The following is a 17,424-nucleotide window of genomic DNA, read 5'->3' as shown; positions in this document are numbered from 1 at the left end:
AAGAATAGGTTAGAAGCATGTGGGCAAATGAGACAATACCTGTCGGCAATGAGCTTGGACTCCTTTGGAATACCTTCCTGTTTCTATCAGATCAGCAGGACGTACTTCTTCCTACTTGGGGGGTAGGGTGCGAGGGACGAGGGAGAGAGAATTTTTTATGAAAAATAAAAGGAATCCTTTTAAAAACTGTATTTGTTTCCAAAGATGAACTTCCTGGTGAGTTTATTGTATGTGCAGTAAGTTTTTATACACTCCTTATCTTTTTTTTTTATACTCTCCTTATATTTTATCTCATGGTCTTATAGATGAGCATTATTTTGAAGTTTATAGTTGTGAGAAAATACTCAAATTCATTGTTCTAGTGCTTCAAAACCTAAAGAGGTAGGCAGAACTCTGATTCTCACAAGGTAGTGATGAAGTTCCTTCCTAGCAAGATACAGATGATAGACTAATGTTAAATTACTGTGCCACCTTAGTCTCCTTCAAACTAGGAGTCCTTGAAGCACAACAGTACTTGAGATTCTGATGACAAAATAAGAGGCACAAAACAGAAAAGCCATATTCGTTACTATCGGGGAGTTGGACAGAGCAATGCTATATCATGCAGACAGCTAGAATAACTTAAAAAATGTGATCTTTGCCATACGAATGACCGAGTGCTTTGATATGGTTTAAAGGGCTGGCTATGGAGTCAGACTGCCTGGCTTGGACCTCAGCTCTATAAACTACTTAGCTATGTGAAGTTGTGCAAGTCACCTTCCTTGCCTCCATTTTCCCATCTGTAAGATGAGAGCAATAGAATCCTCTCCAGGAGGAATCTAGGCAGCAATAAATCTTAGTGTGAACAATTCCTCAGTATTTCTCTTCATGACTCACTTCTGTACAAGTGTTTAAGTGTGGATTTAAGCGCATTAATTAAATCATAGTACCTTGTGTTCCATTCATGGTGAATTAGAAACTTGTGTTGAATTCACAACACTTAATGTCTACTCCCAGCCCTTCGCCAACTCTCTAATATAATCTTTCCAGTTCTCTGGATCTTAAATTAGTTCTTTATCTAAATGAACATAAGAAATTCCACAAAGCCAGAGATCTTATCAGTATCGTCGACTGTGCCTGGCACATCGCAGACACTGGTACATGTTGGGTCAGCACAATTTGGGGATATTATGAAAGGGATGATACACACCAGGCAAGAATGGAATGCTGTGAATGAAGCATAGCCATACCACAGAATGACTAGCTTTCCTCTCTTGAGATTCCCAGGGGAGATAAACGTCTTCTGTGGAGATGTGTGCAGAAGGAAGATACTGCCTTAAGTCATGGCTTTACCACTCACAGCTTAGTAATGTCAAGCAAGAGGTTTTAACCTTACGACTTTCATTTCTTTCATCAGAATGTTTCAGTTCTCACTCATGGTTTAGAGGATTTTGAGATAACATGAGAAAGTCCTAGGGTTCCATTCTCAGCACTTCCAAACAAATCCAACAACTAAAAACTGCAGTCTTTTCGAGAGCTCCAAAGATCAGTGCAGTCCTAGCATGTGGAAACTGTACTACAGAAAAGAACAAACAAACACACTAATTTCATGCTCTGCAGTGGAGGACTCTAAATCAGAAAAGGCCCAAGTCTTCCTGTTGCTCGAATATAAAGCAGTAAGGCTAAAGTCTGCCTGCCACCCAAGCTAGGTGATCTTAAGAACGTGAGCAAAGCCGGTCTTCGGTGCATAGTCTTTCAAGTCCAGCCGCACGAGAGAGCATCAAACTCTCACCAGGTCCTATGGTTGTTGTACCTCATTTCTTCTGAGCCAGCTCCCCAAATGTTTTTACCCTGAAGGAAGGAAGACATGTATTGGCTAGAACCGTATCAAGGAATTGGCCAGGGTCCCATCCAAGGTCATAGGAAAAAAAAAATCCCTGTTCTCCCACTCGCTCCTGATGTTACATAGAATGCATACCTAGAGGCCAGTTCCTGTTGCATTTTTTGTGTAAGTTCAAAATTAAAAATTATAATTCATATCTGTGTTTCTATATGATAGGCCTTTGTAGAAAAGTCTTTCTCCAGATCTTTGCTGTTTATGTTCAGAGCAAATCCTTGACCCTTATAAATATTCTTCATTTTTGGTGGTTGTTTTTCTTTTACATATGTGATTTAGTTGCAAGATTAAAGGTGAATGTAAACTCACACACTCCAGAGCACACTCGTACAGTGTACTTTCCATAATATACTAAGCCACTTAGAATATGTGAGCTGGATTTGCTCTTGGAAATTTCCTTAGTTAACCAACAGTGCTGAGATGTAATGTCCAAGGTGAATATAATAAAACTTGGAGCAGCTGACCCCATTACTCGGGAGAGTTGCTTGTTTTTTCCTTTATATATTTTTGTTGTTGCTGCAGTTACTGTGCCTCTTTACACTTAAAAAATTAAAGAAAAAATAAGCTATGGCCTTATTAGGCAATATTTCACATACTGTCCAATTTATTCATTTATAAGCGCACAATTTGTCAGGTGTGGTAACACAGTCCTATCCCAGCATTTTGGAGGCACGGGCAGGCAGATCTTTGTGATTTTAGAGCCAGCATGGTTGACATAGAGTTCCAGAATTTGTAAATAATATTTCTGTAAACATTGCCAGATTTCAAACTTTTTTGTAATAATATACGGGAAGCATTCAATTGCTAGGTTCTATAACACTAACATGTTGTGGAACTAATCATAAGTTTGTCATAACCACTGTACCATATTTCTTCCATTTGCCTGACAGCTTTAAACCTTGAGAACATGGTGTACGTGTAACACGATGTGAAGAGGACCCCAGAGCAGTGAGAGTAGTCCTGGAGCTTCTGTTGAAAGCCCACACTGTGCCCCCCTAGACCCATTGTTGCATAATTAATTGTAATTCCACATTCCCAGTTAGCTATTAAGTTTTCCAGAGGGGGACTTGAAAATTCACTATGGCAGTTGTAAAATTAAGACTAGTTTGTTCCTGAGAGAAAAATGTAATACTTCCTAAGACATCAGTGAATCCCAGATCTTTAGCCAAATGACAACTTAGTTCAGTAAGCTGTAAGAAAACGAAGTCATTTACAACACATTTTAGAAAACTTTCTCTGAAGGAAGTCAGAGGGGAAAAACCATGGTTTGCCATTGACTAGATAAGCTTAATTGTATTGATGAGGCATTTAAATTCCCAATGGTAACTCAACAGTCCAGTGATGTTGAAACTCCTCTGGACTATGGAAAAGACAAACAATAAGGGGTTGATTGTGTAAAAGAGAATAAGTGAAGGATATCCAAGAGTGTGAAGTTCCCCTTGGATGCTGTTAACAAGGTAGTTGCTTTATTGACCGCTTCGAGCTGACTTCTGTTTCGCTGTTACTTCCGGTTGCGCACATGGCATATCACTGGCAAATTAACTTTGCATGTATCTTTTCGGCTGAGTTGCTTGCCACTGTCGCTGGTTGACACTGGGCTAATTGCAAATCTTCAGGCTGCATAATACCTAACATATTGCTTCAACAGCATTTTCTGTCTCACCTACCTGTGTGTGTGTGTTGAAATCTTCCTTTCATAAAAACTAATAAATAGCCCGGGAAATACACCCAGGAACAGGAGTCCTAACTGCTCAAGGAATTTTCTTAAATTGAAAGCACATTTTCTACTTCCACCCCTCATTTCACTTCCTAGGAAGTGAGTCTCCAGTGGGTTGTGTCATAAGTGTTTCATATATGTTTTCCATGCGTACATGCATTCCTGTGTTCTGGTTTGAGGACAAATAATAGAGGCTGCAATTGGCCATGATAAGATTAGTTTAACGACGGATTCTTGGTGCCTCCAAAAACCAGACACACACAAGTAAATCGAATGTGTAAGGGGCTGTCATATTTTCTGCATAATGGACACCAAAATGCAGGATACCCTGCATGTATCAAAAATCACTGATCATTTTTAAGAGACTGGGATGTTACCCAGTTTTGTACTACATTGGGAAGTGCCCTTTTATTGATTATAGCTGACTGTACTAAGTTGCAGTGTCTGTGTAGCTCCTTCCTGTTTTACATAGAGTAGTTACATCTCTTTCAGAATCTAGAGTGTGAAAGGAAGGATTGTAGTGGTTTAGCTAATTTCATTTATTTTTTTCTTGCAGGTTCTGAAAAGTGCCTTTTCTGAAAACTCTGCTGCTTGGATTCTACTCTAGAGCTCTCTTTCCAAGCCCTCTCCCCACATACGCTTCCCACCCCTACCAAACCTACAAAACCTGCCTTGCTTGTAGTTCACTGTCAGCAACTGGCTCGTTTATTTCTGTCGTTCTCAGTTTTCTTAGTCATTTTTTCCTCCCCTTGATTTTGCAAAAACTATATTTTTAGGTTGTAACATCCTCCCAAACTTAATCTTCACAGCAAAGAGTTGGGGAGATAGACTTTTCTCTCCTCAATCGGAGACCATCCATAAATTGAAGGGCAGCCAGCAACATATGCTTTTTGTAAGAATAATTGAAACCATCAACTAGACAAAATAGGATTCTTTTGAACGCCTGCCAGTTATTTGAAGCAAATTCAGCAAAGGAACAAAATATAGCATGCAATATCTTAACCTTTCTAGTTGCCTTCTTAGGACTTGGTCTCTAATTTGATTTTTTGGTTATTCTGATATAATGTTGACTTCCTATGTGGCTTTTAGTGTTTGACCAGATCAGGCTTGACTTTAGTGAGAACCTAAGAACTAACCAATACTCACCAAACAACCTGCTCTCACTTCTCATTTGGTTCTGATTTCTTTAGATTCCTTGAACCATCTGCAGTCCTATTATTCTCTGAAGAGGGTGCACTTGATTGCCAATTTGCTCTCAGTATGACACCTGTCAATGTAGCTCTAATCCGTGATACCAAATGGCTGACTTTAGAAGTCTGTAGAGAATTTCAGAGAGGAACTTGCTCTCGAGCTGATGCAGAGTGCAGGTTTGCCCATCCGCCAAGAGTTTGCCATGTGGAAAATGGCCGAGTGGTGGCCTGTTTTGATTCACTAAAGGTGAGTGTCGTGTGAATGCACATAATTGCTTCAATGTGTTGATTTCTAGACATTTGAAAAGAAGATGTGCTAGAAAAGAGTAAAAGTAATAATAGCATTATAAAATTATTATTTGGTTTAAGACAAGGCATACCCTTTTGTGTGTGCTGAACTAAGCCAGTTGAAGGCTCATTATACTAAAGTCAACTTATCAAGATAGATATACTTGTAAAATGAAAACTCATGAATTTTTGTAGGACTGAGATATTGTAAACTTGCTGAAGTTTAAACAAGTTCTCTCTATGTATCTCCGTCTGGTCTGTAACTTACTATGTAGACCAGGCTAGCCTTGAGTTTGTAGTAACCCTTATGCCTTTGCCTTCTGAGTACTGGGCTTCCAGGCACTTACGACCAAGCTAGCCAATTTACCATCTCATAGGATTTTAATTTCTATCTAGAATTTAGACTTTAAAAATTTATTAGAATTATTCATTTTGTGATAACTATGAATGTTTTGCCTGCTTGTGTATATGTCTAACATGCGTATGCTTGTTACCCACTGGAGGTCAGAAGCAGGCATCAGATGCCCCAGAACTGGAGTTATTGGTGGTTGTGAACCACCATGTAGGTTCTTGAAATCAAACCTAAATCCTCTATAAGAGCAACAAGTGTTCTTCATTACTGAGCCATCTCTCCAGCTCATAGAATTATGGTTTTGAGTGCAGTGATCAAAATTCTCATGCAACAGAGAAAAAAACCCTTTTAGGAATTAATTATACATATATGTATATATACATATATATATAAGTATATATATATATATATATATATATCTTATTCTGCATATTAGTAAGATATAAATGCCATATAAGAGCAGTCACCCAGTCAGACGGAGCATGTAAATTAAAACCTCACTGTTCATGAAGATTAGGCATGTTGTTATAAAACTAACTTCACTAATGTCTCTCCTTGAACACACAACTGAAAAGTTCTAATTTGTAAGTATTAAGAAAGTCTTACTGCCACATTTGTCAAGCTTAAGTATAGCAAAATATGAGGGCAGGTGCTATATACAGGAGGACATAAATGATCGTGTACCATGCGAATGTATTCATTTTCATGTTTTATTCAATGTTTTCATGTTTTATTTAATGTAAGGAAAAGAATATCCAAATTACACCAGAGAAGCAAAACATGTGAATGGATTCTTGTTTTATCAAAAGATTTGCTCTCATGAATTTGAAATGAATTTTGAAATTACAGGCCAATGAAATAGGTTTAGCAAGAATTTTTAGAAATTCTGTGATATTATGTGACTGTCATAATGATCAACTTACCCCACTAACATTGTCATTGCTTGCTGCTGCATTGGCTACTACAGGTGCGTTCTTTTGTATGCTGCTATCCTCAGAATACATTTTCAAATGGCTTGCTATGCATGGCTCTTATGATTGGGACCAGAAGTGCTTCACACTTCAGAGTTCTTCAGATTTGGGGCCATTTTCATCTTCATATTTGGGGTTCTTTTCATGTACATGATGAGATAATCTTGGGATGGAACCCAATTTCAAACAGGGAATTCATTTATACTTTATATATAATCTATTATACAGGGCCCATAGGTCATTTTCATGCGGTGTTGTTCATCTATTGTTTGATGCAGAATGAGGTTATGTATGGTGTTTTCCAATAATAACATTATATTTGTGTTCAGAACATTGGATTTTGGTGCTTTTTAGTTTTTAAAATTAGGGATATTCAAGTTAAAAGTATGTATTTTTGCTAATTTCTTGGTTGCTAGTTTTTATTATGGACTATTCCAGTTATGGAATCCCATTATGGTAAAACAAAGGGTAGTACTAACATTGAAAAACTCTGAACTGCTTTTATTTTAAGCAGATCTAATAACTAAAAAGGTTATTTTTTTGGCTAAGCCTGGTGGCACACACCTTTTTCCCCCCAGAACTCAGTGGGCAGAAGCAGGTGATTCTATGTTGAGTTCAAGTCTACATAGCAAGTTTCAGGCCAGCGTGAGCAGCATAGTGAGGTCCTCTCTCAGAAAAGACGTTTCTTCATTGTTCACTTCATGCTGTTTCTACAGTTGTTTTCTGTGTATTAGTTTCAGTTTAGGACAGGACTGGATTGTTGAGCTAGTTAAGTCATGGCATCTTTCACCCAGGGCACATGCAAGTCCAGGCATTGTACTAGGTCCTTTTTCACCTTCTTCTGGAGATCTGGAATATAGTGCCAGTCCTACTAATCTCATCTTCCAGCTTCTTTGTCTCTCAAACCTTGAGTTACTTAGTCTTTAATAAGTGCATAATCCCTTCACTACTTGGCTTTCACAATGTCTGCAGAGATTCCAAAGAGACAACACAAACAAGAAACAAAAGTATAGGTACAAAGTGAGTCAAGTATGAGGTTAACTTCTTACAAAGAATGGAGTGTTGGTTTTAGGAGCTATTCAAAAGAGTTCCATTTAGGTAGAATTTATTACTTAATGCTGCAAGCTCATGTGCCCAAATCCATTGTGGTGAGGGTGATTTTAGTTCTACAATTTACATACATCAGTGTTCTGTGGTTTACTCTGTGATAGGGAATTCATCATGGTCTAAAGAATCTGTCTTTCTAGGCATCATAGAGTGAGGGAGATACACACCTCTAAAATTTTCTATAGACTTCATGTCAGTGTTTCTATTAAAGGCAAAAGAATGCTTACTATAAAGTAAACACTTTGAGGACAATAAGTAAATCACTTAATTATTTTCATATGCTGTATTCTCTTTTGGATCCATTGCTCTTAAATTCAGGCATTGTGTTAATTTCTTGATGATCAGTAAGACTAAATAAAATGATTTACATAATTCCTACAGTTTTAATTTCTTTTCATGAAAATTAAATATTTCAAATATACAAAGCCTTTTATATAATTATTTAATTTGCCATTGAGATAGCGCATTCATCAGAGTCCCATGTCTGCATAAAAGCTTTGTATTTCTTTCCTTTTTTTTTTTTTTGTATTGCTTCTTATCCAAAATATGCATGAAAGCTATCCTGAGATCAGGGTAATTGACCTATGCTGATTGTATTCCTATCATATTCACAACACACAGAGAACGTGCCTTAATTATTGCTGACACATTCGTTGTTCCTCTTGAATTTGTATAATTGAAGCACCGTTGAATTTATCTGTGTACTGTTTTTCCCCCCAGTGGTTAAATAAGCAATCCTTTGATTTGTAGGCTTTGGGTTTTTTTTTTTTTTTTTTTGGAGTCACACATGCATAAGTGTGAATATGTGTATGCATGCGTGTTGTGTGCATGTGTGTGAGTGTGTTCCATTAGTACTAGCTGCTCAAAGAGATGATGGTTCTTTGCCTACATTATAGGCACAATAGACACTGTCCTATTGTCCCCTCGTAATGAGGGGAGGTCATGAAAATAGGAAGAATGATCAGAATGGATTGGTTGTGCATTGTGCTGAAGGGCTGCACCAATAACTACATGAACACTGCACCATTTTCAAATGAGAATCTAGCTTGTGATGCCTGTAAATGAATTCTCAGCTACACAGAAAAGTCTTCTGTCTTGTTACTATGCAGCTGTTTTTTACTCAGTTGCCTTGTCTTCTTAGTACATTTAGTTCAAACTTCCTGTGGCATTAATTAACTCATCCTATACTGACTCCTTGGTATTATGTGCTGGCATTGATTTAGATTGGCATTTTGAATGAACTCCCTGTAGATTTAACAAAAGACTATATGTTTGTGATTGTTTTCATAGCCACCTGCTTACTCTGCATCAAAAATATCAGGCATATCTTGAACCTCCCACTCTATTCTTGATCATCTACCTGCTCTACTGCAAATACATAAATGCAACAAGTATTGCATTATAGCACATTGACAGCAGTCATATCTACCTGTCCTAATCCATACTTTGGGTAGTTTGGTAACAACTACATGCTAGTTAAGCCACAGCAGTCATAGTCAGAGGATAAATACGCTAATCCATATATAATCTTAAATGACAGGAACTGGGAGAGTAATGTACATACAAGACCTCTAAATAATGTCATCCAACTTTAAGCACAATGATACTATGAAAAATAAAACATATCATATATAAATATCAATATGCTTATAGGTAATAATTGGCTCTAGGATTCATATGTTCTATATTTTAGAGCCACTAATCACAGCAGTCCTCAGTAGCTTAAAATGACCTTAAGTCTTTGGGAGCTGAGACTGTAGCACAGTGGTTATTTGCCCAGCATAGTCAAGGCCCTGAGTCTGACCTCCAGCCCCACACAATAAAGACTATTTTGACTGTATATTTGCTCCTGCACATTTGCTTAGGTACAGCTTGCCAGACACCAGACTCTGACCAGAGCCCCAAGGATTACACAAGAGATAGTGCCATTTATGAACTCCAGCAGAGAGGGTTGCTTGTACTATCAAGCCTGTCTTTCTGAGAGTCATGAAACATAAAGTTTTCCTTAAAAATATCTTGGATATTGCCCTTAAAAGGAATGCGCCTTCATTTATATAGTCTTTTGAGGGATATTTTTAAAAATCTCATTTGAATGAAAACTGGACTCTTGATTAGCACCTAAACATCCTCAGATTCTTTGAACTCTTTGTTTGAAATAAATTTAGATTTAGAGAGAAGTTGCAAAAATAATAGACACATTCCCTGTATACTCTCCAGCAGATTCCCTAAGTGTTAGAAGCCTATAGCCCACTCATGACAGAATCATCCAAACCAGAGAATGAGCACCAAGCAAAGCTCCTACAGAAAGGACTTGACTTCAATTTCTCCAACTGGTCTCCAAAGGCTCAGCAATTCAGATAATTAGTTTAAGGAAGTTTTGTGTCCATAGAATTTAAAACAAAACTAGGAAATGAGGAATTTTGGCTGCTGAAAGACTATTCAATTAAAAATCTTTACCGTTTCTATATGAGGAAACTGAAGAAGTAGGAAGAGAAAGTTAATTTCCCAAGATCCCTACAAAGTTATCGGAAGAGCTTGATGATTTGAGTCTTTATTACAACTGAGAAGAAAAATGGAGAAAATATCAAAGGGGTATTTAAAGTCAATTTTATGGTTCAAGCTTAGTTCTTAGTTCCTTTTCTGGGGTTATGTGTTAAGACAGGATCTTAGAAGCAGCCAAGACTAGCCTCTAATTCTTGACAATTCTGACTCAGTCTCCCAAGTGCTAAGATTACTGATATCAGCAATAATGCTTAACACTCTTAGGTTATTGTTAATCATTATGATGATAGTTTTCTCAATTCCCAAGCACCAAAATACTGAGTTGTTTCTGTCCATTCTTTTCCCCAACCCCTGCAGTGTTGGGTTAGTTAACCAGAGTGGTGGCTGATTTTTCATAATACTCTCTAATGTTGCCGTGTACTTACTAGTAAAGTGCACTGGCTAGCTGGTGATATCTGTCACCAATCACCTGGAAATATTAGAGTAGCTCTTTAGCCTCAGAATGAATTAAAAAAAAAAAAAAACCTTGGAACTCTAGTTGACTTTACTAAAAATGTTGTTTTATAGGACCATAGTTCAAAGCCATTTCTCTCCCACCTTGCAGCCAAATTGTAATTGGGCACCTGGTGATATATAACTCAGGATACGGCCAAGAATGTATTTGCTAAATTGCAATTTTGATTATACCATTCCCATGTGATAGGAGACACTTGAAAATCTGAAATTAAATGCTGTGTTATATGTCAGCTCCTTGGTTATGAAGAAACTCTTCCCTGTTAGGGCAATATAGAAATAATTTTTGTTTCTGTTTGGATTTTTAAAATTTGTTTTAGCAATTAGTGATATATAATCTGGATTTGTAATCCTCTTTGATGTTATGGCATTGTTTGGGTTTTTATTATTATTAATTTATTTGATTAGCTAGTTAATTAATTTTAGACAGCTTCTTTCTATGTATCCCTGGCTGTTCTGGAACTCACAGAAATGCACTGTCTCTGCCTCCTGAGTGCTGAGATTAAAGGAGTGGCCAGCATGCCTGGCGTGTTTCAGTGTTTTTATCCCTACACTGACAGTTACTTTACCCAGGGTCAAGTTTCCTGGCAGATGTAATTATACATATATTTAAGTTCTGCTTTGTGTTCTCTTGATGTTGCTCTCTTTAAAAAGTCAGTAAATATTGCATTTTGGTCAGTGTTTGAGTTTCTAAATGATCTCCCCTATCAGCAATTAACCACGTGGTCACTAGAAATAGACTAAATCATTTACATATTTTATGATACATCTGTGCAGTACTATTTACTCTCATGAGTAATCTGTTCCTTGGTTAAAGAACATATGGCTATAGGATACATCATTAGAAATAGTTTTCCAGCTATGACTTTATTAAATGTATATATGTCTTCAACTGTGTTTTCTATCATAAGTGAATATTTTTTCCTGCTGAAATTGATTGTCAACACACTAAAAGTTGGTATAAAAATTAACCTTTGCACCTGCCCATAATCTTCTGGTTAAGCATAGACAGTGAGTGTGGTTTCCAAACTCTGAAAATCATCCCAAGTTTCAAAGTGTAGAGCTCATAGTAATATAACTGTGTTAAATCCAGCACATTCTCCTAACCGAGATATATCTTGTGTGCCAGCCACAATTTGCTGACAAACTACATAGTCGCGATATTCTAACTCTTGTACATACAAACATGTACAGAGTGTATTGCTGCCTTTTTGCATTGCTGGGAATGGAATTGAAAGGCTGAATGTCTGCTAGCTACCAGCTCTACTGGTGAGCTGTTTTTGTAGCCCATGTTTTCTTTTTCTTTTCTTTTTATTGGATAATTTCTTTATTTACATTTCAAATATTATCCTCTTTCCCGATCTCCCCCCTTGAAGCCCCGTATCCCATCCCCCTTCCCTACTTCTATGAGGGTGTTTCCCCACCCACCCACGCACACACTCTCACCTCCCCACCCTCGAATTGCCCTGAGTGGCCTCTAAGTCTAAGCCCTCCTGCCCTTTCCAAGTGCTGGAAATAACAGAGGACTTCACACTCTGTATCTAGCTTTGTTTTATGCCCTGAAATACATTGTGTGGGCAGCACTGTACTATCCCTAACCTTTTACCCAGAGATGAGATTGTTTTAAGATACATTGTCATATTGTCCTCACTTTTGTCCTTGGGCCTGTTTGTGTACTATAGGAACACTGACATTCCAACTTGAGGATTCCTAACATCTTCAGGAACACTGTGTTCTTGCCTCAAAGATTTCAAAATACCTAATGGCAGAAGTTGGGTTTTTTTGTGAATGTTTATGCTCATCACTTACATAAACTTACATTTTTCTAGCTTCTCAGATAGCATAGTTTGCAGTTTTTTCAACTTCTTGTTTTTTTCATTTTTAATAGCCAAGAAGGTACCTTATATGGAAGCCCCTTCAAAGGGCTGGAGCTGCAGGCAGGTACTTTGGAGGACTATTTGTGGTTTGTTACCAGAACTTGTATAAATGTCAGGGGTTATTTAATGCTGAAAGTCCTCTTATATCCATTAGAAGTTCTATATGAATTCAATTCCCAAAGACATGATTTGTTTAACAAACATTTATTGAAACATCTTAATTAGACACTGATTGGGCTCAGTACACAAAATTATGGAAGATGTAACTCCTACTTGATGTCTTAGTATAAGGCAGCTCTGTCATGTGACATACGCCATTTATTATCTCACAGTTAAGAGTCCACAGGAAGGAAAGGACTGGGATTATGTCCAGCTGTAGAGGTTAAAGACACAGACATGGAAGAAGCGGTGTTTGATGCATTCTTTGAAGAAGGGATAGACAGATATTCTGGCAGAAGGGATAAGCTAAGCAAAGTCAGAAAGGGGATACAGGTGTGTCTGAGTGTTAAGTTTGGACAGGCTGGAGCATGGAGCTTACATTGGAGGGGAGTGGTCTTAAAACTCAGTGAGCCACATAGAGAATGTGACTGTGGTAGAGTGCTTGCCTAGCATGCATAAGGCTCTGAGTTCTGTCTTCAACACACATGGAGACAGTACAGAATTAGGACTCTAGGATTTATTGTGTAGCTGTGAGAAATCTAGGGTACTTTTTAAATGACGTGTGTGTGTGTGTGTGTGTGTGTGTGTGTTTGAATCAGGTCATGGCAGTGGTAAGAGAATGCCATCAAGGGTGAAACCATTTGTGTACATATTTGTCAATCTGTTGTAGCCCCATAAATCACATATTCAACTTGAAATTAGATTGCTTGGATGAATTTGCAGTTACTGAATCTTTTAAAAGTAAAGACTTAATTGAATATCATTGGATTATCACACTAATATTTTAACATAGTTTTCAGTGATAACCGTTTAGGCAAGTTTTTAGGCTGAGGCTCTAGTAGTATTTCTCTGTAAATAAGACTACTAGCTAGTCTTGCACAAGACTTGGGTTCAATTTCTGGCATCCACAAGCATTTGTAATTCCAGTTCCAGGGGATCTGACAGCCTCATCTGTCCTCTGTAGAGCACCAGGTACAAATGTGTTGCACAGACATACATGCAGACAAAACTCCCATACACACAAAAATAAGGAAATAATGTTTAATTAAAGAAAATTAGAGTGGGAAATAGATGAATGGTTGAATTGTCAAGGTGCTTACTCTGTAAGCATGAAGACCCTAGTTGGGATACTCAACTCCCACATAAAAAGCCAAGTGTGCATGCTTGTAATCCCAGGACTACAGGTGGAGAATGGGTGATCTCTAGTGGATTCCAAATTCAGTGAGGATCCTTAAAAAAAAAAAACCAACAAAACAAAACACATGATACAGAAGGACGCTTAGCATCAACTTCTGCCCTCTACATACTTGCATGCATGTGTGCATCCCTCCAAACCTGTGCACACATGTACCACACACACATGCGCACACACACACACCACATATTTTAGACTGGCTGTAGTGGCACACACTTGCAGTCCTAGCACTGAGAGCTTGAGAAAGAAGGATCACGAGTTTGAGGCCAGCCTAAGGTACCTATTGATAGCCCATGTCAAAAACAAAGTTTAAATGAAGCTTTAATAAGGAGCTCCCATTCTCTGTTATTTTATTTGTTTTGTAATAGATGCTATCTTACTATTATAACTTTTTGTGACTAGAACGTAATAGTGCCTTTAAACTAAAAGCACTTGTTCAGTGAAACAAACATCTTATGGATGAAACTTTTATAAAATTATCACCAACTTTCTTTACTCAATGGCATTTAGCCTAGATTTGAAGGCTAATAAACTACAGATTTGTGCGAATGGAATTCTATTCCTCAGAATCATAGACCTGTTCTTTACTCAAATGTTGTTGGATATTCTATAAATGTTGAATTTTGTGTACTTTTACCTTATATTGGTACCTTCAGTGTTTTTGTGTCTGGCTACCGTTAACTATTATTTTTTTAAAAAACTTGTGTGATAATCTAGCAAAATTTAAACATACCTTTGTATTAAAATGTTTAGCGCAAGGTAGCTCACCAATCAAGGTGTTATTAAAATTAGGATTAATGATAATGAGATCATTCTTATTTCTTAGAGTCTGACCATAAAGGCAATGAAAATTTGTAATGCAGGGAAGCCATGCAAACACTTTAAAAAATCCTTAATAACTACAATTTAGTAGAAAGACTCTGCTTTGAAAACAAATAGAAAAATACTGAGTATAGTCTGAAAATATAATTTTATGGAGGGTATCTGGGCAGGCATATGAATTAGAGCTTTGAATTTTTTAAGTCAGTAAACTCTCTTGCACTCTCCCCATGTTTATGACCGTTCCTGGATAGCAATGTCCGGTATTCAAAGGAGAATATTCTGAGCCCTATGAAATCCTCAGTAACCCAGATAGGAGCCAGTTTAGGCCGCTGACTCTGCTTTCTTTCAAAAACAGGAAAGATAAGATGAGCATGGTGGCTAGGGTCTGTGGTCCCTGAATTTGGTGGTTGGAAAGAGAAGCATCAAAATCTCAGAGTCTTCTGTGGCTATATAATCAGTTCCTGTCCAGCCTGGGCTACATGAGACCCCATCACAAAACATACAAATAACCACAGAAGAACAGGCAGGCAGACAGACAGACAGACAGAGTCAAGTTCCTGGAAATTTTTTTAAATGTTTTGACAAAGAAGAAAATAAGTGAAGTATTTGAAGTATTTAGTAGCATTCAGCTAAAGTCAGCTTTGACAATGACTTCCATAACTGTGATTTGAATGTGCTAATGGACAACTGACCTGTCAAAAGAATCAAGGCTCTTTTCTTCAAATTTTGTTTGCCTTGTTTTGATGGCATGTGACATCTATTCCGTGTTTTGAGAGATACGTCAGGGAAATCCCAAGTCTCCCCATAAAACTCGTTCTTCCTCCTCAGCTATCCATCCTGGTCGCCCTTGCTATCTCTGCTATATTCCCAAGTCCTCAATGGGCTTCAAGTCCTAGTGTTCGTTCTACCTCTCCTGAGGCTCTGTAACTTGGAGATGAGGCTGACCTTCCATGATAAGTGTAGTATTAAATGGTTTCCTTGATCAGGGAGAAAGCAAGGCAATTCAGTATGTTTTCCTACTTCCTTACGATTACCTGAAAGCTCTTACATTTGGGGCCCAGTCATGAACTTTACTCTAGATTTTGGATATTTGATATACTTATCCAATTTTAAAAGAACATCCTGTCATCCCTACTGCATCAAGTTTACTCTTCAGGACTAATGTAATGATCCTATTGGAAAAATACCTGTGTTCTTGGTCCTTTTCAAAATCTGTAGACACATGTCTGAGTGGAAACAGAGCAGATCAGCATGGGGAGAATCTGATTTTGTGTCTCAGTTGCCTTTTTTTACAGTTTGTTAAGTTCCTAGACAACTTCATTTAGACATGCTACCATTCTGGGAACATTCCAGTATTGAGAACTAGAGATCTCAGTTTAAAAAGCGGTATCCAGTGATACAATCTCATTTATACACAAGTCACATCATAATGTGTTGCATACATTCAGTAGACGTATTTTTCAGTCTAAAGGAAAAGTGAAGAAGAAATGCAGTCAGTGCAACTTGGCAAAAGAAAAATACGTGCAACTTGTCGAATGGGTGTTGGTATTTTCTTCATTATGTGAAAGAGGGTGACTGAGAATGTACAACAGCCATAGCATATTTAAGGCTCTTAGGGCTTTACCAGCACTATGTAGGAGAGGGGATGGGGTGTGTGTGTGTGTGTGCGCGCGTGCGCATTGCATGCATATAAATAAGCCCATGTATTCACATGCAGAGACCAGAGGAGGACTTTGGATGTCTTTCTCTAGCTCTCTCTGCCTTATCGCCTGGAGACAGGGTCTTTTCTTGAGCCAGAAGTTAGCAGTTTCAGCTAGACTGGCCAGCCAGGGAGCTCTCAGGATCTTTATGCCGCCAAGGTTACAGATGAACTTTGTATCCAGCGCTTGCTTTGAAAGTTAGGAATCTGCTGATCTTCAGCTTTAGAGTATCCATATTGAGACACTGTAGTCAGCACTGGGTTGTTTGTTTTGAGGTAAAAGCAAGAAAATGCTTTTACCTCATATTTTCCAGATATGTGTTTCTGAGGGAATGAAGAGGAGGAGTAATGTTTTCAAATGACTAGGGCTTCTGCAGCCAGTGAAGGTATGAATTTAAGGCAAACTGGGGGGAGGGTTTTTTTTTCACTTCCATTTGAGTCCTTAGCAAACACTCAGAAAAACACTCTGGCAAAGGTTGGAGAGCAAATATGCTCACCATGGAACCAGAGCTCTCATGTACTTACTTGCCATTATAACTAATAGCCCTATTTTTGTAATCAGAAAATGAATTCATTTCCTAGTAACTTTGAAAAGCCTCATCTTTCGCTTTAGTGATCTACGTTGGCTTTTGTGTACATCACTGCTAGCACCATTACTGATGTCAGAGTCATGGAGGAAAAATGGGCAACTCTTCACTGTGGCCTTTTAGAAATAGAATTATCAGCAACAGGAAAAGATGCGTGGTAAAGAGCTAAATCTGTTTGATAAATAGAACAGTATTCCCTGAGAGCAGAGGTGCACAAAAGTATGGTGGCAGACTATCTTTATCTGGGCACTTGGTGTATGTTCTCTTGCTGTGTCCTACACCTGCTGAAGAAGACAATCAAAGAGTAGGCTTGGTCTTCTGTTTTCAAGAAACACAACTAGTGATTCTGATAAACATGAATATTTGAAAGGCTTTAGTTTAGAGAAAGAAATGTAACAATTCAAAATAACTCTTCAGTGCTGCAGAATCTTTACAACTGTGCCTTGTTCTTCCCAGTGTTTTATAACCTGACATCTCTTAAAATTCTTTGATCACAGAACTTTATTTTGTGGATCATATAGAAACTTCTCATGGAATATTGTATAGGCAATTAGCATATTGCTGAATAA

The 17,424-nt window shown here is 37.8% G+C and overlaps 1 protein-coding gene across 4 annotated transcripts in view; it reads left to right on the top strand.

The window, feature by feature from the left end:
- Mbnl3 (muscleblind like splicing regulator 3) overlaps positions 1 to 17,424 on the top strand; it is a 91,910-nt gene that overhangs the window by 34,587 nt on the left and 39,899 nt on the right. For 3 of the 4 annotated variants that reach the window (XM_029473570.1, XM_021153488.2, XM_021153486.2), the window contains exon 2: positions 4,784 to 5,030. The exons of the other annotated variant lie outside the window; for it this stretch is intronic. In XM_029473570.1, the coding sequence (XP_029329430.1) occupies positions 4,854 to 5,030 (177 nt within the window). In that variant the 5' untranslated portion in view covers positions 4,784 to 4,853. The remainder of the gene's footprint in view (positions 1 to 4,783; positions 5,031 to 17,424) is intronic. 4 annotated transcript variants of the gene reach the window in all.

This window comes from Mus caroli, chromosome X (genome assembly GCF_900094665.2).
Source record: "Mus caroli chromosome X, CAROLI_EIJ_v1.1, whole genome shotgun sequence".
Classification (NCBI taxonomy): domain Eukaryota; kingdom Metazoa; phylum Chordata; class Mammalia; order Rodentia; family Muridae; genus Mus; species Mus caroli.
The sequence above is the reverse complement of the archived record's forward strand: the minus strand, read 5'-3'. Positions and strand labels throughout refer to the sequence as shown.